The sequence below is a fragment of the Pygocentrus nattereri genome, chromosome 2 (assembly GCF_015220715.1).
Source record: "Pygocentrus nattereri isolate fPygNat1 chromosome 2, fPygNat1.pri, whole genome shotgun sequence".
NCBI classification, from domain to species: domain Eukaryota; kingdom Metazoa; phylum Chordata; class Actinopteri; order Characiformes; family Serrasalmidae; genus Pygocentrus; species Pygocentrus nattereri.
Genome location: NC_051212.1, coordinates 6,397,475 through 6,424,064, shown reverse-complemented (window position 1 = coordinate 6,424,064; position 26,590 = coordinate 6,397,475). Strand labels below are relative to the sequence as shown.

The following is a 26,590-nucleotide window of genomic DNA, read 5'->3' as shown; positions in this document are numbered from 1 at the left end:
AAAAAATCAACATCCAGTCGGGAAAGTTGAACCACTATTGGAGCGTTCTGCCAGCAGTCTTTCAGTTCCTCTGAAAGAAAACTTGGATTCATCTAACAGAGTTTACACTTTGTTCATCTGACTCCATTCGATTTATTGTTTTGATGTAGACAAAATGAAATAAGTTATTAATTTGTCTGTTTAGCTGATGCTTTGTTATTACTGGTGAAGTAGAGGTTTTATCCTTACACCAGTGATTTCATTCAGAGCTGGTTACAGTGGCAGTAACGCTAAGAGTCACATCTGACTGAGCATATATATGGATGGATGGATGGCTATATATATATATATATATATATATATATATATCTCAAGTTCCCCTCAAATGAACAGAACATGTGTTTTATGATCACTCATGTTGCTATAAGCTCACAATTTACTCCTGAAAGCCAAAAATCTCCGACGCTCTTTGTGTTGTTCTCTAAAAGTGATGTTTCCAGAGCAGATCACTGAAGAGACGCCGTCTGTTTATAGTTTAGAGCCCAGATTTGGGGAAAAACGGGTCGATTTTCAGTAGAAAAACAAAGTTCAGCTTCTTTTATTATAAGGGTTTAAAATTTCGTCACCGTCTATTAGACTGGAGAGAAGAGCTACAGCCTCACACGACGCCCAGCTTCTGAATGGAGCTGATGGAACATGAACGTTATGAGGAACCACCGGTGGTTATTGACTAAGATGATGTCACGTTTTGGAATCGCTGGTGGTTCCCAGGTTAAATAAGGTATTAATTTTTGTGTATCGGTCATTCTTTAGGAGAAGTAACGTTGGCTTAGAAATCTGAAATCTTCATTTAATTTATTAAGTACTGTAAATATTTCGTCGCTATCCGCTATCTTCTAACTTTTCTAAAAGCAGTTGAAGCGGGCAGCTTCCCTTTACACTGAGTGGAGACTTGGTGAGGGTTGGATCAGTAGAAATCGTTTGGCCTCTTTACCTTGACGTATTGAAAGTGACGGATGTTTTTGCCTTCTCCTGTAAAGTTTCGTTTTGGAGATTTTTCTTTACGTGGTGGTGATTTGATGAGAGACGGGGAAAATCTGGCTTTGACGTCTGACAGCCTTGCTGTTTCTCATACGCACCTCTAATACAGCTCTACCCAGGGTTTTCATGCAGCTTGTGCTTTGAAAGGAGGCGCGAGCTTCACGTTTATCTTCATATGTCTGACACGTTTCTTTTGCAGGGCTTCCAACACCAAACTAGACAAGATAATGAAAGAGTTAGATGAAGAGGTGAGTGTGAAACATGCCTTCTCAAACAGCCCCAGTTGTTATAATAATAATAATAATAATATTCTATAATATTTCTGATCACTTCTGTCCTCTTCTCCGTTTTCCAGAGTAATGCGAGGAAGAGTGCAGAGGCCAGTTTGTCTCTGCTGGAGAAAGACAAGCTGATGCTCCAGCACAGAGCCACGGAGTACCAGAGGAAAGCTGACCAGGAGGCCGAGAAGAGACGAAATCTGGAGAACGAGGGTCGGTTATCGCGCCTCTCTCACTAAACCGGCAGCATTTAATCCAGTTTACCGTTTACGCTTCTTACCCCAAATGTTGATCAGCCAAAGCTAGTTTTCTTTAGTTTTGGCTCTGGAGCTGCAAAGCTAGTGTCGTTAAAAAGTACCAGAAGCTTACGCTGATCAGGCATAACATTCTGATCACCTCCTTTCTGTGCAGTGTCCTCCCTGAAGGAGCAGCTAGAGAACCTGAGGAAGATCAGCCAGAGCACACAGGCTTCCAGTGATAAGATCGCCCAGCTGCAGCACCAGGCAAGCGCTCTTACAGCCTCTTTCAGGGCTCAAACAATGTCAGCTTTCAGACAAAGGCTACGTTCACACAGCAGGTAGAAGTGGCCTGAATCTGATTTTGTTGTCTGGCTGCTCAGATTATCGTTTAAATATGATCTGTATGCGACAGTCTGAACAGATGAGCTCCTAAACCGACCCGCATGCAAAGAGCAGAGCTTCACGCGGCGGCTTGTCCAGTGGTCAACAGCCATGAAGGCCAGTGAACACCTGTCACTCGCCGGAGCTTCAGTGTCATCTTCACCAGCATTACAGGAGCGATTATGAAGATCCAGTGGTTGACAGCTGGTCTCATCACCCACAGTGTGCTCTAGTTCGCCGTAAAAAGGGCCTGGTGTTCGGTCACAGGCACTTCTTTGGTTCCTCCTCCGGCCGCTTCGTTCTAAACCTCTTCAAACGCTGCGATGGGTCTCCTCTGATTTTTGGTACAAAAACATCGGCCGAAATGTTTGAGTCTCAGCAGCGTGAGATGGTGACGAATGTCGAGTTGGACTGACGTAAAAGGCGCAGATCGGATACGAATCGGATTTCAGTACCACATATGAAGGCGCTCTGCGATGGACTGGTGACCTTTCCAGGGTGTATCCTGCCTTTCGCCCGAAGACTGCTGGGATAGGCTCCAGCACCACCACCCCCCCCCCCGCAACCCTGATGGAGAAGCGGCTTAGAAAATGGATGGATGGATGGATATGAAAGCACCTGAAATCGGAATTGAACAGCCGAAGTCGCCGTTATTATGAAGTGTTACTGGGTTTGATTGTTTGATTAATTATTTAGTTAATAATTGAATTCATTGTTGATTTAAGGGCCAAATTTAGCCAAAAAAAAATATATTTATATGAATTTTTTTTAAATACCGCCTTGATTTATTTATTTGTACTGCTTTGTTTTATTTGCACCGATATGAGAAAGTTTAAATATACATGATGTCCTTGATTTTCCAGTTAAAAATAAGTTTTGCGTCCTACACACGGAAAACACGTCTGCACATTTTAATGCACAATGAGGCTTTGTTCACACGGCAGGTAAAAGTGGCCCAAATCTGATCTGTTCCTCCGTGTGTGACGCAGATGTGCGTCAGTGTGAACAGCAAAAACAATTCCGATTTGAGACGCTTTCATACGTGGCACTGAAATCCGATATGTATCCGATCTGCGGCGGTGTGACTCGGTCTGAGCAGCCAGATTGGAATGTGTGCGGCTTTTACGTCAGTACAACTAGACATTCGTCATCGCTTCGCGCCGCTGAGACTCAAACGTTGAGGCTGATGTTTCTGTACGAACGTTAGAAGAGACTCGTTCAAAACCCTCCGTGTTTAAAGAGGTTTAAAAGAGGTCTCCGCGGCCGCAGGAGAGCGAGGCTGCAGTGTCAAAGAACCGTGAAAAGTCTGAAAGCAGAGTTTAAAGAATCCGAGGACGTGAACCAAAGAAGTGACCGCGCCCTTTTTACAGCTCGAACACCTTCTGGGTGATGAGTCCAGCTGTCAGTCAGTGGAGAGTCATGATGTCTCCTGTGATGCTGGTGAAGATGAAGTTGGAGCGACCGGAGTTCGTTGGCAGTTGTGATTGTTTACGTCTGGACGAGCCGCCGCGTGAAGCTCTGTTCTTCGCATGCGGGTCGGTTTAGGAGCTGACCTGTTCGGACTGTCGCACGCAGATCACATTTAAAAGATAATCTGAACAGCCAAATGAAGCAGTCAGATTTAGTGAGAATCAGATTTGGGCCGTTTTTCCTTGCTGCATGAGCACAGCCTAACTTCCTTCGCTGAATATAACTTAGACAAACTTTTTAAACACATTATTGCACATTTTATATTATAGGTTTAATTTTTATCGTAATATGTTAAATAAATAAACAGGAATTGTGACCTAAATTAGCAGAGAAAATGCCCTGTTTGTACGTCGTCTCTGAAATTTCGCTTGAAGAAAAACCCATCATTGGACTTGGGGTGCACAAACTTTTGCATATGGCTGTGTTCCTGGCTTATAACGTTTGGCTTCATTGACTGCCGTTGAAAAATAGACAGTGGCACGTTTAGGAATGATGTAACAGTGTCCTGGATATGAATAATACATCATCTAATTTATGGATGTTGCCAATCACATGAGCCTTTCTGTGGCTTGTTTGTTTGTTTTATCCATAAATAATCGATTGTGTTGATTAGCTGGAGGAGGCGAACGACCTGCTGCGTGCGGAGTCGGACACGGCGGCCCGCCTGAGGAAGAGTCAGACGGAGATGGGGAAGGCCATGAGCCAGCTGGAGGGGCTGAACGGAGAGCTGCAGGAGAAGGTTCGGGCAGCCGACAGTGCCAGACAGCAGCTGGAGCGAGAGCTGCTGCAGCTGCAGAACACGCTGGACACGGAGAGGCGCACCTGCAGCCAGGGCTCCGAGGAGATACGGCAACTGCAGGGTAAATACACCTGGTCATAAACCTCGCAGGATAAACAGGAATCCCACTGATTTATCAGCATTTCTGCATGATGTGAAATGGTTCTTTACAGTGGTGGTGATGGGAACCAGACTACAGTCGCCATGACTACAACACAGATACAGACGTTTTATTTACCATCCAGAACCACCAGAGAACCTACACGAGTCTTCTGAGCTTTATATGGAATATTGATGATGGAAAATAGTGGAAAATCTGGAATAATGAGTTTTCTTTGGGGACTGTTTTGCTGCGCAGCGCCCTGCGTACCATTTAAAACATGTTTTAGGCCAAAATCTAATATCACAACTAAGATAAAACAGCGTCTCCGTCCTCAGGCAGAGAATTCATAGCCGTTTCATTTAGGAACTTTCTGTGAGGAGCTTTTGGAGGTGGACATCTGGGTCCTATCACCAGCACTGTGAGCAGTTCTGACTGACCCTGAATGACTTTAATTCTTCTGAAAAATCAAGCAAATTCCTTTTTAAAAAAATCAGATTCACCAAATTTCTTTTGTTCAGGCATGTTTGTCACTAACTGCATGCATAAAACACACTGTATGCATTTGACTGTTTCCTAGTGGGATCCGAAGGAATTAGTGGTCACTTTAGGAAACTATTAAGTTATTTTTCATTAGAAAACAAAACCATTAACTTTTAATCCTAATGGTTTGTAATGGTCCTTTTTCAGCAGGCAAATGTCTCAGTATGTGCTCATGTGCAAATATAGCCTAAAAAATATAAACAGAAACTTTGCTCTGCTTTAAGCTTTAGCTCAGCCTGTAGTCTCTTTACTCTGACAGGAAACTTTTCCTCAAGATTCGAAGGTTTCTTGTAAAACGTCTCCCAGTGATCAACTTTTTGTCATTAGCCACGTTCACATGCAGCCTAATAATCCGTTAATAATCCGACTAATAGCTCAATCGGAATAGAATACGTCCATGTAAACACCTCAGTCGGAATAGTCTAGTCCCATTGAGGCCATTCGGAATACAGTTTCTATCCAATTGGTCGAGGTGGGTAATCCTGTAAATAACTCATTAAATAGAAGAATAATATCCGTGTAAACGCCTGAATCCGATTACATTCCCTATTGGAAAGTTCAAGTCCGTTCTGCATGAGCGTCGCGTCACAGTGAGAGTTTATCCCGTTCAGCACGGCGGAGCAGAAACTGGTCTGCAGAGGAGACGAAGTTCATGCTCTGATCTTTAAAAGACGGCGGTGGGACGGACGTCCAGCTTATGTGTCTCAGAGCACGACGTCTTCCTCTCGGCCTTCTTTAATGAGGACGTGTGAAGGACGTTTTCCTGAGTCTGACGTCATTTTAAAGCAGTTAAAAACACAATCACTGCTCACTGCTGCTCATCTCACTTGCTTGTGTTGCTGTGATTAGCAGTGTGGGCACTGATCTTCAGGGTTAAAGGGTGAATTAGTAATAAAGACAGAAATAGGCAGCTTAAAATACATCATCACAGCACATGGATACAGTACATCCAATAAATTCCTTGATTAATTATACATTAACTCCAGCATTTAAGACCATTTATTGTTAAAACTGTTAGAACGATCAGCAGAGCTTTATTTTACTGGAAAAGAGGGTTCCGATGTTTTTACCTAAAAGGCTATTTCTGCTGAGGAGGCACAAGGGGGCGGTAAAAGAGCTGCAGAGCCTCATGTTGCCAACCTCTGGTCTAAAATTTGCATGACTTGGTACAGAAGCCAGAGGAGCTCTTCGATTTTGGGTTGTTGGGTCCTTTGAGCTGTAAAGTCTAACCCTTGTGTTGCTCTGCAGCTCGTATTACAGGTCTGCAGGAGGACAATAAGAACCTGAAGCAGAGCTTATCTAAAGTGGAGGCGGAGAGGAAACAGGCTCAGGAGAGGAGTAACAGTCTGGAGAAGGTGAGCTGATCAGTGTGACTCTACATACAGGTCACTCTGTCTGATTTAACTCTTCCCATAAAACCACTGAGACTCTGAGTGATTCACACCCTTAAATCTGAGAGACTCAAGTACTTTTTCAAGTATAGGAACTTGTTTTAATACACCGACCAGGCGTAACATCATGATTATCCTCGTTTCTACACTCACTGTCCATCTTATCAGCTCCACTTACTGTATAGCTGGTCTCTGTAGTTCTACAGTTACAGACTGTAGTCCATCTGTTTCTCTGATACTCTGTTACCCTGTTCTTCACTGGTCAGGACGCCCATGGACCCTCACAGAGCTGACCTGCTGGTGGTGTGTTAGTGTGTGTTGTGCTGGTGCGAGTGGATCAGACACAACAGCGCTGGAGTTTTTAAACACTCACTGTCCATTCACTGTCCACTCTATTAGACTCTCCTACCTTGTCGGTCCACCTTGTAGATGTAAAGTCAGAGACGACAGCTCATCTGCTGCTGCACAGTTTGTGTTGGTCATCCTCTCGTCCTTCATCAGTGGTCACAGGACGCTGCTGGCTGGATATTTTTGGTTGGTGGACTATTCTCAGTCCAGCAGCGACACTGAGGTGTTTATATACTCCAGCAGCACTGCTATGTCTGATCCACTCAGACCAGCACAACACACACTAACACACCACCACCACATCAGTGTGACTGCAGTGCTGCGAATGATCCACCACCCAAACAGTACCTGCTCTGTGAGGGTCCATGGGGGTCCTGACCACTGAAGAACAGGGTAACAGAGTATCAGAGAAACAGATGGACTACAGTCTGTAACTGTAGAACTACAGAGTGCAGCTATACAGTAAGTGGAGCTGATAAGATGGACAGTGAGAGTAGAAACGAGGAGGCGGTCAGAATGTTCTGCCTGACCGGTGTGTATGTGTAAAAGTACCCAGGGCTGGTTGATCATGCAAAAATATATCACGATACTTGAACACAAAGCGGACACTCAAAAACTCTGACTGCTGGTTTTATACAACTTTTCCCCATAATGTGCTGCACTGAATCCTGAACTAACGATGTCTTTGTTCTGAAACGTGTGCTTATAGCTCTTTTAGTACTGATGATGCCCAATAACAAAATGTATCACAATATCTATATAATATTAGATTTTCCTCCTCTAGGTGCACCAGTGGCACGTTATCCATTAGTCTAACACATGATGGTAATGAGATCAGTTTAACAGTCTGTCCTACAGATGTTTTGGTGGTTTTTCACCTTGGACTCACCTTGTTTCTGCATATCATGTGGAAAAAAGGTCCCACTTGATATCAAGTGTCTAATAACTATGTAGTTACATATCAATAACATGTTTACACTAACTATTGATGATTTAAGCAGTGTTACAGATGGATTACAGAAGTATAGCCTGTGTAGTTACACGTGTGTAATCAGAAGCGTCTTTTTGCATAATATTACATTTGTTTTGCATAATTACTGTGGAATAACTGTTGTAATAGGGCAACCTAATCATGTCACATTAATTACCATTCTGTAATTACCGCCCTATAATTGCATTGTACCTGTATAACAACTGAAGTCGATACACGTGTGTAATTACATTACCCTGTAACGGTGACGATCACTACTCGTTATATTGTTGTTGAATGTTGTTCACATGTAACTGTATGTTTATTAGGAACACAGTGTGAAGTGGGACCAAAAAGCTCTTGATTCAACTGATTGTAGTCAGATCAATTTTATTAGTTTACTGGGCTCAGAGGTGAACCGTGAAATCTGGGTCTTTTTTCCAAATATTCAAATATATGTAAAGTGGTGTTATGTCTTATAAAGCCACAAGAGGGCGCTCAGCATATCTCACCCCCCCCCCCCCCCCCCCAAAAAAAAAAAAACAGCTCAGTGTTGTAAACTGGGTTTGGTTCTGGTTTAAAAGGCCTCAGCAGCCTCTGTTCCTGTGCTTGTTGTTGGTGTGTTTGGGTGCTGTGGAACCTTTTCTGAGGTTTGTCTCGTTTTCCTGCGTCTTCAGGAGAAGAACAGTCTGGAGATCGATCTGAACTATAAGCTGAAGATCCTACAGCAGCGTCTCGATCACGAGATCGCGGAGCACCGGGCTTCTCGGGCACAGCTGACGGACAAATACGAGTCCATCGAGGAGGCCAAATCGGCCGCCATGCACGGTACGTTTGGGTTTCCTCAGCACCTTTGAGGCTCTTCTCAGCTGAAAAGTGCGAGGTTGAATACTTTATGGCGTGAATAGCTTAGTGACTCAGCTGAGGTGACGTTTCCTGCTCATCTTAAAGGTTTTAGCTGATCTGCCTCTCTCTGTGCGTGTCGAGCCGAGTCACCCGCTACGGCGTTTTAATGGGTTTCGTTTAAGGCAGCAGTCAGAAGGTGGAACAGCGGGTTTACTAGTTGGAATTAAGTCATTCAAACCCGAGATTGACTGACTGGTCATCAGTACCATATTAACCTCTTCAACTCCTCAGGACCACCGGTGGGTCCGAAATGTTCCTCATAACGTTCATGTTCCATCAGCTCCATTCAGAAGCTGGGCGTCGTGTGAGGCTGTAGCTCTTCTCTCCAGTCTAATAGACGGTGACGTCATTTTAAACCCTTATAATAAAAGAAGCTGAACTTTGTTTTTCTACTGAAAGTCGAGCCGTTTTTCCCCAAATCTGGGCTCTAAACTAAACTAAATCTAAACTGCCTAATTGCCTGAGGTTAGTTCTGAATATTTTTCATGTTTATTAAATTCACTATTAGACTAATAAGAGCAGATTAATAAAATGACAGTCTTACTCCAGCAGATTCCACCAATTTACTGTCAGCAGAGGTCAGCTCTCCAAACACCTCCACTCTGTCCGGCACCGTTATTATTCATAATATTATTATTCATATTCTTATTCCTATTGCAATTATGATTATTATTTAATCATTTAAATTATTTTTTTATTTTTGATCTTATTCTCCTGTTATGTTATTTTGATGTTATTTGAATTGTATTAACTCTTCGCCACGTTTTAATTATTGTTTTAGATTTTACTGTTTTTATGTATTTTTATTGTTTTTTTATGTACTTGATTTTTTTTTTTTTTTTTTTACAAAATTTACTTTTATTGTTCTGAACTTGATCAATCCTTTGTTCTTTATCAACTCAGTCCTCCGAGATTAAATAAAGGTTGGTTGGTTGATTTACAGTGCATCCGGAAAGTATTCACAGCGCTTCACTTTTTCCACATTTTGTTTTGTTACAGCCTTATTCCAAATTTAATTATATTAATCTTTTTCCTCAAAATTCTACACAAAATACCCCATTGTGACCATGTGAAAAAAGTTTTCTCGAGAGTTTTGAAAATGTATTAAAATTAAAAAACAAAGAAATCATATTTACATAAGTATTCACAGCCTTTGCCATGAAGCTCAAAATTGAGCTCAGGTGCATCCTGTTTCCACTGATCATCCTTGAGATGTTTCTACAGCTTAAATGGAGTCCACCTGTGGTTGATTGGACATGATTTGGAAAGGCACACACCTGTCTATATAAGGTCCCACAGTTGACTGCATGTCAGAGCGCAAACACCAAGCATGAAGTCAAAGGAATTGTCTGTAGACCTCCGAGACAAAATTGTCTCGAGGCACAAATCTGGGGAAGGATACAGAAAAATTACTGCTGCGTTGAAGGTCCCAATGAGCACAGTGGCCTCCATCATTCGTAAATGGAAGAAGTTCGGAACCACCAGGACTCTTCCTAGAGCTGGCCGGCCGTCTAAATTGAGCGATCGGGGGAGAAGGGCCTTGGTCAGGGAGGTGACCAAGAACCCAATGATCACTCTGTCAGAGCTCCAGCGTTCCTCCGTGGAGAGAGGAGAACCTTGCAGAAGGACAACCATCTCTGCAGCAATCCACCAATCAGGCCTGTATGGCAGAGTGGCCAGGCGAAAGCCACTCCTTAGTAAAAGGCACAAGGCAGCCCGTCTGGAATTTGCAAAAAGGCACCTGAAGGACTCTCAGACCATGAGAAACAAAATTCTCTGGTCTGATGAGACAAAGATTGAACTCTTTGGTGTGAATGCCAGGCGTCATGTTTGGAGGAAACCAGGCACTGCTCATCACGAGGCCAATACCATCCCTACAGTCAAGCATGGTGGTGGCAGCATCATGCTATGGGGATGTTTCTCAGCAGCAGGAACTGGCAGACTAGTCAGGATAGAGGGAAAGATGAATGCCGCAATGTACAGAGACATCCTGGATAAAAACCTGCTCCAGAGCGCTCTTGACCTCAGACTGGGGCGACGGTTCATTTTTCAGCAGGACAACGATCCGAAGCACACAGCCAAGATCTCAAAGCAGTGGCTTCAGGACCACTCTGTGAATGTCCTGGAGTGGCCCAGCCAGAGCCCAGACTTGAATCCGATTGAACATCTCTGGAGAGATCTGAAAATGGCTGTGCACAGACGTCTCCCATCCAACCTGATGGAGCTTCAGAGGTACTGCAAAGAAGAATGGGCAAAACTGCCTAAAGATAGGTGTGCCAAGCTTGTGGCATCATATTCAAAAAGACTTGAGGCTGTAGTTGCTGCCAAAGGTGGTTCTACAAAGTATTAAGCAAAGGCTGTGAATACTTATGTAAATATGATTTCTTTGTTTTTTAATTTTAATAAATTTTCAAAACTCTCGAGAAAACGTTTTTCACATGGTCACAATGGGGTATTTTGTGTAGAATTTAGAGGAAAAAGATTAATTTAATTCAATTTGGAATAAGGCTGTAACAAAACAAAATGTGGAAAAAGTGAAGCGCTGTGAATACTTTCCGGATGCACTGTAACCCTAACTTGGCAACCAGGCTGTGTGCACTAACAGAGCCACAGAGCACAGTACAGGTCTGGTTCTGACTGGCTGCTGCTCTGCTGCATCAGGTGTAGATGATCTAAACCGATGCCGGAGAGAGTAAAGTGGAGTGGCCGGTGTTGGGGTGGCAGACTCTGTGGTCTGAGGTGTGAGATTTGAGGAGTTTCTGTTGTATTTCCGGAGGTTTCGGTCTCAGGCTCTGCACACAGCGTTACACGGCCTGTCTGACTTAAACTGCACGCTAAAATCACCTCGGCTCTCAGAATCTCTCCTCTGTCGGAGGGTTTAAGCTGGATCTGGCTGTCCACACGTCCCTGAACTGGCTTTATCAGTTCGTAACAAGTGTTTAAGATAAATGCCAGAGAGACTTAGGCCTGGTCACTGAACCAGGAAGCTTTGATGCTGTCCCACTTTGTTTGAAGCAGTCGGTAGCGAGTCAGTGAGGTATTTAAGGTCAGCTTGTTTCTGTTGCGTGAAATATAGTCAGAAAACATTCACGCAGGTTTTCTGAGGTATTTCCTGCCTCTGACTTCTCCCCCTATCAGTGAGCACCCACCCGACCAATCAGTGACCCGTCATTGAAGTTGTGATTTTGGAAAACCCTCATTTCTATAACAGCGGTGTTACTGTTATGCCGCCCAGCCCTAGTCTTTAGGGTCTTTAGGATGGGACTGAAGAAGTACTAACACTCCTGTGTGGTCCGTGTCTTTGTATAGCGGTGGAGCAGAAGGTGTCTGAGGAGAGCGTGTTGCGGTTGCGGGCGGAGAGCCGGGTGGTGGAGGTGGAGAAGCAGTGCTCTATGCTGGAGTTTGACCTGAAGCAGTCAGTGCAGAAGATGGAGCAGCTCATGAAGCAGAAGGAAAGGCTGGAGGACGAGGTAAAAACAGGCACAACACCTTCCGAACTCCACACGACAACAGCTAGACCACAGTCTGTAACCCTACACCCTCATGGTGGAGCTATAGGGTAGGCTTAGTGGCCATAATAAAGTGGCCAGTTAGTGGAAGTACAGGTTAGGTGTTTCTAATAAAGTGGCCAGTTAGTGGAAGTACAGGTTAGGTGTTTCTAATAAAGTGGCCAGTTAGTGGAAGTACAGGTTAGGTGTTTCTAATAAAGTGGCCAGTTAGTGGAAGTACAGGTAGGTGTTTCTAATAAAGTGGCCAATTAGTGGAAGTACAGGTTAGGTGTTTCTAATAAAGTGGCCAGTTAGTGGAAGTACAGGTAGGTGTTTCTAATAAAGTGGCCAGTTAGTGGAAGCACAAGGTAGGTGTTTCTAATAAAGTGGCCAGTTAGTGGAAGCACAGGTTAAGTGTTTCTAATAAAGTGGCCAGTTAGTGGAAGCACAGGTTAAGTGTTTCTAATAAAGTGGCCAGTTAGTGGAAGCACAGGTTAGGTGTTTCTAATAAAGTGGCCAGTTAGTGGAAGCACAGGTTGTGTTTCTAATAAAGTGGCCAGATAGTGGAAGTACAGGTTAGGTGTTTCTAATAAAGTGGCCAGTTAGTGGAAGTGCAAAGTGTTTCAAATGAAGTGGTCAGTCAGTGTCCAGTTGCGCAGATCATTATTTCTGCAGACCCTAACAGATTGTTGTGTGGTGCTGCAGGTGAAGGCTCTGCGGGTGCAGCTAGAGCAGGAGTGTGGAAAGCGTTCTGCAGCTCAGACCGAGCTGAAGAACTGGACCATCGAGGCTGAGAGGCTGAGGGGTTCTGAGAAACAGCTGAAGCAGGAGATCAACACAGCCCTGGAGAACAAACGGTCGCTTGAGTTCCAGCTCGCACAGCTGACCAAGTAAGAGTTTACATACACCTCCTTCTCCGTCTGTCTCGGTCAGCCCTGGGGGATCTGATCATTAGCGGTACGGCGCTCTGCGTAGGTGCGAACAGGGTGCAGCGCGTCTTTGAGCGACGTTTTTCCACCTCCAAAGTTCAGCCTCTGAAGCTGGTTGATGATTTTCTGAATCAAACCCGTTCAGTGGTGCTGAGGTCTGGACTCTGGGGCGGTCAGTCCATCGTTCAGCTTCTTTGTTTGATGTGTCAGTCAAATTTTCTCAGTGAGGTTCTTCTTGATCAGCTACACATCCTTTCATAGATGAAAGCTTTCAGTGCTGTTTATCTGATGGGGGCAGTTTTGGGGTCGGCCAGGTCTTCCAGGTGGTTGTTAGGAGCCACATTTTCTCTGGGGCTTTTAATCAGTTTTTAAACTCGTTTTGGAAAGTCATTCACATTAACTTCCTCTTTCCTTATTAAAAACTGTATTATCTGCTGTCTGATCTCTTCAGAAACATCTCCTGAAACCTAATAACGCCCCATTGAGTTGTTGTCTCCATTAATGACAACAACTCACTACAATTACACAGTGATGTGTTTCACGGAACCTCTAAAGACTGTCGGTCAGTTTCGTTTCTATGTCCTAATTGCTGTAGTTTGTATAGAGGAGATCTGATCCCAGGTGAGCCATGATTCTGTGAGCTGTTTTCGTAAATCTGGACTGACCCGCTGACTCACAGTCTCAGTTACTGGACACTGATTCAACACTGAGAGTGACTTTGCTGACCGTGCTCTTTACCTCCTCCTCCTCCTTTTCTCATACAGTGTGGTGGTTACTGTGCTCTGCTGAACTCGACTGTGTTTGCAGTGGGGTTCATTTTTCTTTGCGCATGTCTCGAGACTTTTGTTTGTTACTCAGCAGATTGTAAAAGACTGGGTGTCTCACGCCGTACGGCTGGTTTTACAGATTTTTTTGGAGACTGAAATATTGGAGGTTCACACGCTGAACAACTAGGGATGGTATACTACTCAACCTTGACCCTGAACCGAAAAGAACTCGCGCAAACTCTCATTAATAGGAGACTCGAATAAGCAAACGTGGAGCTGCTGCTGCTGTTTTCTCTGCCCTCTGCACCGACACAGTAAAGAAGCAGCAGGTAAACATGTTCCAGTAAGAATCATGGATTTTAAATATGTGGTCAGTTGGTATTTTTAGAGTTGTAAATGTGCATAAACACGATTGCGTCTTTAACTCAGCTCATTAAAAAGCTTCGCTCCACACCTGAGACACCTTTCACCACTTTCCTTCATTTGCTTGCTGTATTTCCTCCTTTCTTACTCTGTTTTCATTGGTTGTTGTAGGAATCTGTTCAGATTGCGTCGTTGACCAGTTTGTGCTAAATGGATGGTTCGTAATTCCCAAAACTTTTTCTTTTCCTTTTTCATTTTGTAATTTCCAGTTGTTGTCCAGGCGTAACTGGCACGAGTTAAATGATGCTTTCAGTATTGGGGTGAATTGTGTTAAATAGTACTGTAGAAGTGGGTTTGCAGTGTCTGAAACACAAATATAGCCATTTGATTTACCACCACCAGAGAACCTACACAAGTCTTCTGAGTTTATATGGAATGTTGATGATGGAAAATAGTGGAAAATCTGAAATAATCAGTTTTCTTTTTGAACTATTTTGCCTTATAACTGCCTACATGCCATTTAATGTATGTTTTAGGCCAAAATCAAAATGTCTCAGACATCAGGTGGTGAATTCAGGACCATTTCATGTAGGAACTTTCTAAGAGGAGCTTTTAGAGATGGACGTCTGGTTCCTATCACCACCACTGGGAACAGCTCGGACTGTAGAACGGAGCATTTCACACCAATCCCCTCTGAATGGTGGAGTTCTCCTTTAAGTCATCTGTGATAGTCTTGCGTCTTGATGGACTGAAGTACTTTATATAGATAGAAACAGAAACAGCAGCCACCTCAAAGGAGTTTGTCCATACAGAGTTGTCCAGTTAACCAAGTTAGCCAGCGAAGTCATTTCCTCTTTCTCTCTCTGACCGGCTGACCCCGTGATTGGCTTAAGCCCTGCGAGTTACTCGGTGTACAGCGGCGGGATTTCCTCTATTGGCCTGTTCCGGGCTGTAATAATAGAAAAGTACCTGTATACTCTGGCAGTGATCCAGAGAGTCGGTGTTTACTCATACAGATTACAGATTATCCCCTACACTGACCCCTCCCACTGCGGGATAATCCACTGACCGTCTGCAGGCTGAATACTCCGCTCTGCTCCACTGCCGGCCACTCTTTACTCAGCATTTTCTCTGCAGTTTGTTTGATCTCTCCAGAGCCCTGCTTGGTAGTAAACAAGGGCAGGGGGTCTAAATTAATGACCTCGAAAAAAAAAATTTGGCAGGTTATGATTCTTCTCCCAAACTGATTCGGTATATCATGAAATGACCAAGTTCACAGCGATTCAGTTTGATTTAGTTCTTTAGGAAATCAGTCATGAACTCAAAGTCCAGAGCTTCAGTGCTTTAGAAAATGATTCAATACATCATGAAATCTCAAATCACAATTGAATTTGATTTATGATTCTTTAAGAAATGATTCAGTGCTTTGGGAAATCTCATATTTTGATGTGATTCTGCTCTTATGATTCTTTAGGAATTGATTCAGCGCATTCAGAATGATTGAGCTTAATTGTGATTCTGTAGAAAAAGATTCGGCGCATCATGAAATCTCATGTAAAAATTGAATTTGATTACGATTCTTTAAGAAATGAATCAGTAGTTTAGGAATCAGTACTTTTTAAGTGATTCAGCTTAATTATGATTATGTAAAATGATTCAGTGCATCAGGAAATGTCATATTTTGAAATGATTCAGCTGAATTATGATTCTTCAAAAAATTCTTCAGTGCATTCTTTACGAATCTTTAGGCAGTGATTTAATACATCATAAAATCTTAAGTCAAGTGAATTTGATTGACTCTTTAAGAAATGATTCAGTGATTCAAATCTCATTTTGGAACAAATCTTAAATATGGTTCTTTAGGAAATGGTTCATATCATAAAATAAAGTTGAGTTTGATTCTTTAGGTAACGGTACTGTGCAGAATGAAATCCTGTCAAAATCGTCCAGTTCGATTGTGATTATTGGTTTGATTATTTGATGCATCGTGAAATCCCATTTGACAGTGATTCAGTTTCATTACAGTTCTTCAAGAAACGACTCGGAACATCGTGAATTTTCAGATGTGGCTCTTTAGTGGGACTGTCCAGTGTGCGGAAGCTCTTAGACCAGGACTTTTCAGCTGCGGTGCTGTCCATTATAATGGTCATCAAACTGTGCCGGAGTGGAGCTGAAGGACTCTGATTTAGAGGAACGCCTCTGAGTGGTCTCTGAGTTTCCCTCATAGCACTAAACAGATTAGAACCTCTGACCACGATAGTCTCCGCATTGCCCTCTGGTGGAGAATAGAGTTCATATGGCTTATATTTCTGTCCATCAGCATTGATGGAGATGTACAGGGTGAGTCACAAGTCGCAGGACAGGTTTTATTTTATTTTATTTTTTTATTTTATTATCAAATTTTGCATCGAAAAATCGAAATATAGAAATATCGAAATTGTGTATGCTGAGAAAATCCACAACACACACCACCTTCAGCACCGCATCGTGGAGGCCTGTGACAGCATAAAATATAAAATAAAATAAAATAAAACGGTGTCCTGAGACTTTTGACTCACCCTGTACATGAAAAATCCTGGATGTTGGCATTGGCTCACAGCGCATTCCAGTGCATGAATCCGCTTCACATGCTGGAAATCTGCTCTTCCTTTCTGGCTCTGCTTCTTCAACTGTGGGGAATTTTCCACCTGCCTCCTACACTCCGACTCACCCTCTACCTTACTGCTACAGAGAGCCTGACTCACTCAGCAGGGCGAGATGACTGAGGCCAGTTTCAGAGAAGGCTGACCTCTTCAGCTGAGGTCAGAGACGTTCTTGAGTGAAGTGGGGCAAAAAAAAAAACTTAAGTTCTAATTTTTTCAAATTAAAAAGACATGCATTCCTTTTAATGAATAAAAAAACGAATGTGTTGATAATTATAAAATTACATTTTTAATTTGACAAGATTAATGACATTAATGGTGTTTATTTATGTAGCACTTCTTATGCAAGAAGCGGTTCAAAGTGCTTTACGAAGGAAACGATCCGACATAAAAATCACAGGAAGAAAAAAAAAACGAATTCTAAAAAAACAAAAAATTGAGTTAGAAGTTAAATTAGCATAGTTAAGAAAATCTAATTAAAAATAAAGTGCCGTTACAAAGAAAAAGGGTCTAGAAACGCTAACGGTGTTTAAACTGAGCTGAAAGCTGAGAAACAGGAATGTTTTGAGCCTAGATTTGAAGTGTCCAGTGTCGGGGCTCTTCTAATGCTGTCTGTCCACTGGGAGCAGCGTAGCAGCCAAACGCTGCTTCTCTATGTTTAGTCTTCACCTTCAGCGGGACTGACTGACCGGTTCCTAATGATCTGAGAGTTCTGCTCGGCTCATATCGCTGCAGCAGGTCAGATAAATACGCTGCTCCTGCACCACTGAGCTATTTAAGACCAGTAATAGTCTCTTAAAATCTACTCTGGAACAAACTGCTATCCAGTGTAAGGACTTAAGAATGGGGGGTGGTCAGGGTGTTCCCGTCTTTTACTCCTAGTGAGACCCCGGCAGATGCATATCGGATCATCTGAAGCTATTTGATTGTCTTTTTTGTTGTCCAGTATGGAGACCATTACAGTGATCAACCGTGCTAGAAATAAAGGTGTGGACGAGTTTCTCCAGCTCTGCGTCAGTCTGAAAATCTCTGATCTTGTTGACGTTCTTAAGATGGTTAAAAAGCTGATTTAGTAACTGCTTCAACACGACTGACACGACTGAAATCAGAGTCCATCAGTACGTCAAGGTTACTTACTGGTTCTTTAGATTTTAGGGCTCTAGAATCCAGATAGGCAGCTAGTCTGTGCCTCTCATTGCCTTCACCAAATAAAATGTTTTGTTTTTATTTAACTGCAAAAAGAGTCTAGTGGTCAGTAAGCTGGTCAGTAATTTGACTCTGCTGTGTTTTTTCATCTGTTCTTTAATTCTGCTTTGTGTTTTTGTGACTGGCACATAAAAAACCCCCAAAAAGCTTCATTTACTGGCACTGGAGGGAGGAGAGGACACGGCTCAGTCTGGACTCCGGCAGGAAACTCCCAGATTGTCCCTGTTAGGATTCAGTCCCTGTGGAGTGAGGGTTTAGGGATGGGGTTTAGCTCCGCCCACATGTTTATAAGCATGTGTAAGGGCTGATCCTCCAGACTGTTAGTGCTGATTTTTTACCTTAACATGAGACCAGCTGAAATCCCTCAGAGGTCCAGACCTTTTGGAGGCGTAACTGAGTGAGTAGCAGCAAAAGGAGATGTTTAAATTCTTTTTGAATTGTTTAAAAAAAAAAATCAATTATTTTTTTATTTTTAAATGTCAATTAAAGTGAAGTTTGGTGTCTAAATTTAGTTTCTTTAGTTTTAACGCTGGAGCTACGAGGCTGATGTAGCTAACGAGTAATGGAAGCAGTTGCACAGAGCTGTGTGTTTTTCTTGTGTCTTATTTTTTCCCCTTAAGGTTCACATGATGTCTAAGATTAGAAGTGAGCAGATCAGAGGGACGGTGAAGGTGGAGCAGTTTGGAGATAAAGCCAGAGAGGCCAGGTTGAGATGGTTTGGACATGTGTTGAGGAGGAATAGTGGATATATTGGTTAAAGAATGTTGGAGATGGAGCTGCTGGGTAGAAGGAGAAGAGGTAGACCTCAGAGAAGGTTTATGGATGTAGTGAAGGTGGACATGGAGATGGTTGGTGTGAAAGTAGAGGAGGCAGTGGATAGGGCAAGATGGAGGCAGATGATCCGCTGTGGCGACCCCTAAAGGGAGCAGCCGAATGAAGAAGAAGAAGAAGAAGAAGAAGAAGGTTCACATGATGTCTGTGTTTGTAAGTCATTTATGAGACACTAAATATGCAGTAAGTGCATATTTTGACGTAGTAAGTTGAGACTTTGAGGGGGGAAAAGCAGTAGATCTGAGATTTGGGTGGATTTATGTACCAAAAACAGTCACAATTGATTTTTCCATGACCATTTTCCTCTTTATCCCTCAGTTAAACAGGCTGTCTCTGTTGTTGGGCCTTTAAGGTGGATATATGTACATGAGCTCTGTTATGATTGGCTGTGCCTAACTCAAATAGCATTGTGGGCTGAAACAGTCCTTATAACTTCAGTGTGAGTGGGTGGAGCTTTATGGCAGTGTACTCAACATGTGTGTGTATATATGTAAATGAGTTGGCTTTTAGGATGTCGCAAAAGCGATGAATTCATAACGGGTTGTATTTGCAGCTTAGTTTATGTATATGAGCTGTACAGACTGGGAATTTCGGAAGATTTCCAGTGTTTACTCTCGCTTTCCAGACAAAAGTGACGGCATGTTTTAGTTTTTGTGTGTGTGTGTGTGTGTGTGTGTGTGTGTGTGTGTGTGTGTGTGTGTGTGTGTGTGTGTGTGTGACTCCTCCACTCTGCCTTGGTGTCTGATGTTTGGTGTTGTCCTGCAGGCAGTACAGAGGGAACGAGGGGCAGATGAGGGAGCTACAGGACCAGCTGGAGGCCGAGCAGTATTTCTCTGTAAGAAGACATTCACCTTCACTGCATTCAAACCTACAGACACGGTGCTTTAAGTCATCTAACACTAACAGAAAGAAACTGTAATAGAATTAATATCCAGAATCAAGTTCTAATGAAATTAATATCCAGAATGGAGTTCTAATGAAATTAATATCAGAATGAAGTTCTAATGAAATTGACATCCGGAATGAAGTTCTAATGAAATTGACACCCGGAATGAAGTTCTAATGAAATTCACATCCGGAATGAAGTTCTAATGAAATTCACATCCGGAATGAAGTTCTAATGAAATTCACATCCGGAATGAAGTTCTAATGAAATTCACATCCGGAATGAAGTTCTAATGAAATTCACATCCGGAATGAAGTTCTAATGAAATTCACATCCGGAATGAAGTTCTAATGAAATTCACATCCGGAATGAAGTTCTAATGAAATTCACATCCGGAATGAAGTTCTAATGAAATTCACATCCGGAATGAAGTTCTAATGAAATTCACATCCGGAATGAAGTTCTAATGAAATTCACATCCGGAATGAAGTTCTAATGAAATTCACATCCGGAATGAAGTTCTAATGAAATTCACATCCGGAATGAAGTTCTAATGAAATTCACATCCGGAATGAAGTTCTAATGAAATTCACATCCGGAATGAAGTTGTAATGAAATTGACTTCCGGAATGAAGTTGTAATGAAATTGACTTCCGGAATGAAGTTGTAATGAAATTGACTTCCGGAATGAAGTTGTAATGAAATTTAATGTCGGAATGAAGTTGTAATGAAATTGACATCCGGAATGAAGTTCTAATGAAATTCATATCCAGAATAACAAAATTAATCCGTATGAAATTTAAATTAAAGGTAATGACGCTCTAGTAAAGCTAATATCCAGAACAATGTTTTTTTTTTTTTTTTTTTTAATCCAGAATGAAGCTTTAATAAAATTCACACGTGAAGTGCAGTTCTAATGCCATTAATAAGCAGAATAAACTTTTAACAAAATAAATATATCACCTTGGAATTAAAATTAAAAGTAATATCTAGTGTGGCACTTTAGTAAAACTAATATCCAGAATGAAGTTATAAAAAGTAACATGCAGAATAAAATTGAAATTCTTATTTAAGTAATTTTCTGAATACCATTGATTTGGAACGTAATGGTAAATAACTTGTCAGGTTTTTGTAAATAGTAAAACCAATATTACTTTACGACAGTTAGTTCCGGCGACGCCAGCTGATTGGTTGAGAAGTGGTCTAACCGTGCTGTCATTTCACCATAACATCACAGCTGTTGATCGTTTTTACTTCTTACTTTGCCACAAACAGAAAACGGACACTGTTAAGATCACATTTGACCGACAGCCGATTTGGTCAAAACTCTGAAGATGAGACGACACTAAATTCCCAAACTGTCGTCTCCACTGAGCAGCTTTTCAGTCGGCAGCTGTGACAGAAGAACAGCTGAACAACCTGGAATCAGCCAGAAATGAACCCAACACCATTCGCCAAACTAAACGGGCTGTAAGAAGCTTTACAGACCGTCCATCCATCCATCCATTTTCTAAGCCGCTTCTCCGTCAGGGTCGTGGGGGGGGTGCTGGAGCCTATCCCAGCAGTCTTTGGGCGGAAGGCAGGATACACCCTGGACAGGTCGCCAGTCCATCGCAGGGCAGACAGACAGACACAGACAGTCACTCACACCCAGGGGCAATTTAGCATGTCCAATTGGCCTGACTGCATGTCTTTGGACTGTGGGAGGAACCCGGAGAACCCGGAGGAAACCCACGCAGACACGGGGAGAACATGCAAACTCCACACAGAGAGGACCCCGGTCACCCGGCCAGGGAATCGAACCCAGGCCCTCCTCGCTGTGAGGCGACAGCGCTACCCACCACGCCACCGTGCCGGCTGGAACAAAACAACATTAATACTGATCTGGAGAAACTGACTAAACTGAGCTGAACCTGATATTGGGTCAGTTTTACGGCTCAGTCTGATTTGGTCCGACTCTGAAGATCAGACCACACGTTTGGTGAATGGTATTTGGGGGTGTGTGTGTGTGTATCTGCAGGTGGTGTTATTGGTTGTAGTTGGTGTCTAACGTGTTTGTGTTTGTTCTAGACGCTGTATAAGACTCAGGTGAAGGAGCTGAAGGAGGAGCTTGAGGAGAGGAACCGGCTGGTTCAGGAGACACAGAAGAAAATGCATGAGATGCACGGAGAAAGGTGAGGAGACGGCACGCACTGGGGTACAGCTCCACAATCTCTACAATTAGCCCACCAATTCATTATTGTGAATATATGAACATTATAGAGCTTTTTAAATGAAACAGTAGAAGCCGTTTCGCCCCCTACGCTTCCTGTAGTGTATTACAGTCTGTCAGAGTGACTGTGAGGATCATATGAACATTATAGAGGCTTTTTAAATGAAACAGTAGAAGCCGTTTCGCCCCCTACGCTTCCTGTAGTGTATTACAGTCTGTCAGAGAGACTGTGTGGATCATATGAACATTATAGAGGCTTTTTAAATGAAACAGTAGAAGCCGTATCGCCCCCTACGCTTCCTGTAGTGTATTACAGTCTGTCAGAGCGACTGTGTGGATCATATGAACATTATAGAGCTTTTTAAATGAAACAGTAGAAGCCGTATCGCCCCCTACGCTTCCTGTAGTGTATTACAGTCTGTCAGAGCGACTGTGTGGATCATATGAACATTATAGAGCTTTTTAAATGAAACAGTAGAAGCCGTATCGCCCCCTACGCTTCCTGTAGTGTATTACAGTCTGTCAGAGCGACTGTGTGGATCATATGAACATTATAGAGCTTTTTAAATGAAACAGTAGAAGCCGTATCGCCCCCTACGCTTCCTGTAGTGTATTACAGTCTGTCAGAGCGACTGTGTGGATCATATGAACATTATAGAGCTTTTTAAATGAAACAGTAGAAGCCGTATCGCCCCCTACGCTTCCTGTAGTGTATTACAGTCTGTCAGAGCGACTGTGTGGATCATATGAACATTATAGAGCTTTTTAAATGAAACAGTAGAAGCTGTATCGCCCCCTACGCTTCCTGTAGTGTATTACAGTCTGTCAGAGCGACTGTGTGGATCATATGAACATTATAGAGCTTTTTAAATGAAACAGTAGAAGCCGTATCGCCCCCTACGCTTCCTGTAGTGTATTACAGTCTGTCAGAGTGACTGTGTGGATCATATGAACATTATAGAGCTTTTTAAATGAAACAGTAGAAGCTGTATCGCCCCCTACGCTTCCTGTAGTGTATTACAGTCTGTCAGAGCGACTGTGTGGATCATATGAACATTATAGAGCTTTTTAAATGAAACAGTAGAAGCCGTATCGCCCCCTACGCTTCCTGTAGTGTATTACAGTCCGTCAGAGCGACTGTGTGGATCATATGAACATTATAGAGCTTTTTAAATGAAACAGTAGAAGCCGTATCGCCCCCTACGCTTCCTGTAGTGTATTACAGTCTGTCAGAGCGACTGTGTGGATCATATGAACATTATAGAGCTTTTTAAATGAAACAGTAGAAGCCGTATCGCCCCCTACGCTTCCTGTAGTGTATTACAGTCTGTCAGAGTGACTGTGTGGATCATATGAACATTATAGAGCTTTTTAAATGAAACAGTAGAAGCCGTATCGCCCCCTACGCTTCCTGTAGTGTATTACAGTCTGTCAGAGCGACTGTGTGGATCATATGAACATTATAGAGCTTTTTAAATGAAACAGTAGAAGCCGTTTCGCCCCCTACGCTTCCTGTAGTGTATTACAGTCTGTCAGAGCGACTGTGTGGATCATATGAACATTATAGAGCTTTTTAAATGAAACAGTAGAAGCCGTATCGCCCCCTATGCTTCCTGTAGTGTATTACAGTCTGTCAGAGCGACTGTGTGGATCATATGAACATTATAGAGTTTAAATGAAACAGTAGAAGCCGTATCGCCCCCTACGCTTCCTGTAGTGTATTACAGTCTGTCAGAGCGACTGTGTGGATCATATGAACATTATAGAGCTTTTTAAATGAAACAGTAGAAGCCGTATCGCCCCCTACGCTTCCTGTAGTGTATTACAGTCTGTCAGAGCGACTGTGTGGATCATATGAACATTATAGAGCTTTTTAAATGAAACAGTAGAAGCCGTATCGCCCCCTACGCTTCCTGTAGTGTATTACAGTCTGTCAGAGTGACTGTGTGGATCATATGAACATTATAGAGCTTTTTAAATGAAACAGTAGAAGCCGTATCGCCCCCTACGCCTCCTGTAGTGTATTACAGTCTGTCAGAGCGACTGTGTGGATCATATGAACATTATAGAGCTTTTTAAATGAAACAGTAGAAGCCGTATCGCCCCCTACGCTTCCTGTAGTGTATTACAGTCTGTCAGAGCGACTGTGTGGATCATATGAACATTATAGAGCTTTTTAAATGAAACAGTAGAAGCCGTATCGCCCCCTATGCTTCCTGTAGCGTGTTACAGTCTGTCAGAGCGACTGTGTGGATCATATGAACATTATAGAGCTTTTTAAATGAAACAGTAGAAGCCGTATCGCCCCCTACGCTTCCTGTAGTGTATTACAGTCTGTCAGAGCGACTGTGTGGATCATATGAACATTATAGAGCTTTTTAAATGAAACAGTAGAAGCCGTATCGCCCCCTACGCCTCCTGTAGTGTATTACAGTCTGTCAGAGCGACTGTGTGGATCATATGAACATTATAGAGCTTTTTAAATGAAACAGTAGAAGCCGTATCGCCCCCTACGCCTCCTGTAGTGTATTACAGTCTGTCAGAGCGACTGTGTGGATCATATGAACATTATAGAGCTTTTTAAATGAAACAGTAGAAGCCGTATCGCCCCCTACGCTTCCTGTAGTGTATTACAGTCTGTCAGAGCGACTGTGTGGATCATATGAACATTATAGAGCTTTTTAAATGAAACAGTAGAAGCCGTATCGCCCCCTATGCTTCCTGTAGCGTGTTACAGTCTGTCAGAGCGACTGTGTGGATCATATGAACATTATAGAGCTTTTTAAATGAAACAGTAGAAGCCGTATCGCCCCCTACGCTTCCTGTAGTGTATTACAGTCTGTCAGAGCGACTGTGTGGATCATATGAACATTATAGAGCTTTTTAAATGAAACAGTAGAAGCCGTATCGCCCCCTACGCCTCCTGTAGTGTATTACAGTCTGTCAGAGCGACTGTGTGGATCATATGAACATTATAGAGCTTTTTAAATGAAACAGTAGAAGCCGTATCGCCCCCTACGCTTCCTGTAGTGTATTACAGTCTGTCAGAGCGACTGTGTGGATCATATGAACATTATAGAGCTTTTTAAATGAAACAGTAGAAGCCGTATCGCCCCCTACGCTTCCTGTAGTGTATTACAGTCTGTCAGAGCGACTGTGTGGATCATATGAACATTATAGAGCTTTTATTGTGTAACTGCAGTCTCGAGTAGAGAGTGTAAATGTTTGTATACCTGTGTCTGTGCGTTTGTCTGCAGGGACTCTCTGATGGCTCAGCTGGATCTGACTGTGACGAAGGCTGAATCTGAGCAGTTAGCCAGAGCTCTGCAGGAGGAGCAGTACTTCGAGCTCAGTCAGGAGAGCAAGAAGAGCGCAACACGGCACAAACAGGAGCTCGCAGAAAGGGACTCTACTATAGCACGGGTCTGTACCACACACTAGGGCCTGACCAGGGTTACATTGATACAGAATAAAGTTCTTATAAAATTATGTCCAGAATAAAGTTTCAGAATAGTTGGATTTAAAAACAAATCCTTAATAATGTTCTAATAAAATTAGCGCTCAAAATAAAGTTTAAATGACATTAATAAGCAGCAGAAAAATTTAACAAACCAACTTAACTGGCTCGTGTTTCAATGCTACAGAGACGGTTCAGTTAATCATAGTACCATCCAGCTATTATTATTATTATCGTAATTATTAGTATTAGTATTATTATTATTGTTGTTGTTGTTGTTGTTGTTGTAACACTTTGTTTGCATAGTCAATTTTAGATGCTTTTTAGATACTTAGTTTACTTCCAAATTACATTCAACTAAATATCTAAATTGACCATAATTGTCTTTAACTCTAAACCTGCTCTAATCCTGACCTTAACCTCAACCTAAACATAAAGCCAACCATCACCCTGATCCAAGTCCTAACCCTGGTCCAAATCGGCCGAATTTCAAGAGATTGTTAACAAACTATCTGTTGTCCCTCTAGAGGACGTGGTGGACGATGGTGGACTATGCAGATAAAGTTAAATTATTGTTATTATTATTATTAGTATTATTAGTTTGTGCTTTCTTTCTAACATAAACACGTTAGATGTGACCAGGATAATAAACAGCTGTTGAAGAATAAATGACTGAGAAAGCTCTTGAACATCAAGAATGAAGTTCTAACAACATTAACCTCCATCCAGTGAAATTAGAACTGCTCTCTAATTGGGAGATAATGACGCCAAAACTTTTTCTGTTCTTTCAGCTTGAGGATTCCAACAAAACCCTAACCAAAGATGTGGAGAACCTCACCAGGGAGAAAGCCGAGCTAGACACGAAGCTCCGATCTCAGGATGAAGGTAAAGTCCTCCACGCTCAGGGAGGAGCTTTTAAGCCGGGCGTGCGCTGCGCAGTTTTAGAAGTCTTGTTCGTTGGTGACTCGCGCTGTACATTTGAATCTCCCCTCACGCTCAGCCAAAGCCTGCGGTTTGTACACTCACACTGCATGAAAACACTCGGCCCAACGGACATGACGCGACTTGGGCGGTCACACTGCACGTGAAACAGACGCTCTGTCTACAGTAAAGCTGCATCATCCAGAACAACACGCTGCGCCTCTGATGTCCTGATCAAAACACTCAAACGGCTCCCTGAATCTCAAACGGCTCCCTGCTCCCTACATAGTGCACCACGTATTAAAATAGCTGCACCCATACAGTCCATCACATGTCTAATGAATAGCCTCCTGAGATTCAGGTCCATACTGGACAAACAGGGCACTGTTTTGGTGTCTGTTTAAGGTCACAAGGCCACGAATCGGATACGTGTCCGATGTAGGACCACATATGAAAGTCACTCA

At 42.7% G+C, this 26,590-nt stretch overlaps 1 protein-coding gene across 2 annotated transcripts in view; it reads left to right on the top strand.

Annotated features, from left to right (window-relative positions):
* Positions 1-26,590, top strand: part of rock1 (Rho-associated, coiled-coil containing protein kinase 1) — a 127,195-nt gene that overhangs the window by 74,797 nt on the left and 25,808 nt on the right. For both annotated transcript variants that reach the window (XR_005131790.1, XM_037547047.1), the window contains exons 13-24: positions 1,220-1,268; positions 1,376-1,511; positions 1,710-1,801; positions 4,002-4,248; positions 6,058-6,164; positions 8,196-8,346; positions 11,734-11,894; positions 12,618-12,802; positions 19,416-19,485; positions 21,607-21,710; positions 25,006-25,171; positions 25,997-26,090. Coding sequence is in view for 1 of the 2 variants with exons in the window: in XM_037547047.1 (XP_037402944.1) it covers positions 1,220-1,268; positions 1,376-1,511; positions 1,710-1,801; positions 4,002-4,248; positions 6,058-6,164; positions 8,196-8,346; positions 11,734-11,894; positions 12,618-12,802; positions 19,416-19,485; positions 21,607-21,710; positions 25,006-25,171; positions 25,997-26,090 (1,562 nt within the window). In the remaining variant the exon portion in view is untranslated. The remainder of the gene's footprint in view (positions 1-1,219; positions 1,269-1,375; positions 1,512-1,709; positions 1,802-4,001; positions 4,249-6,057; positions 6,165-8,195; positions 8,347-11,733; positions 11,895-12,617; positions 12,803-19,415; positions 19,486-21,606; positions 21,711-25,005; positions 25,172-25,996; positions 26,091-26,590) is intronic.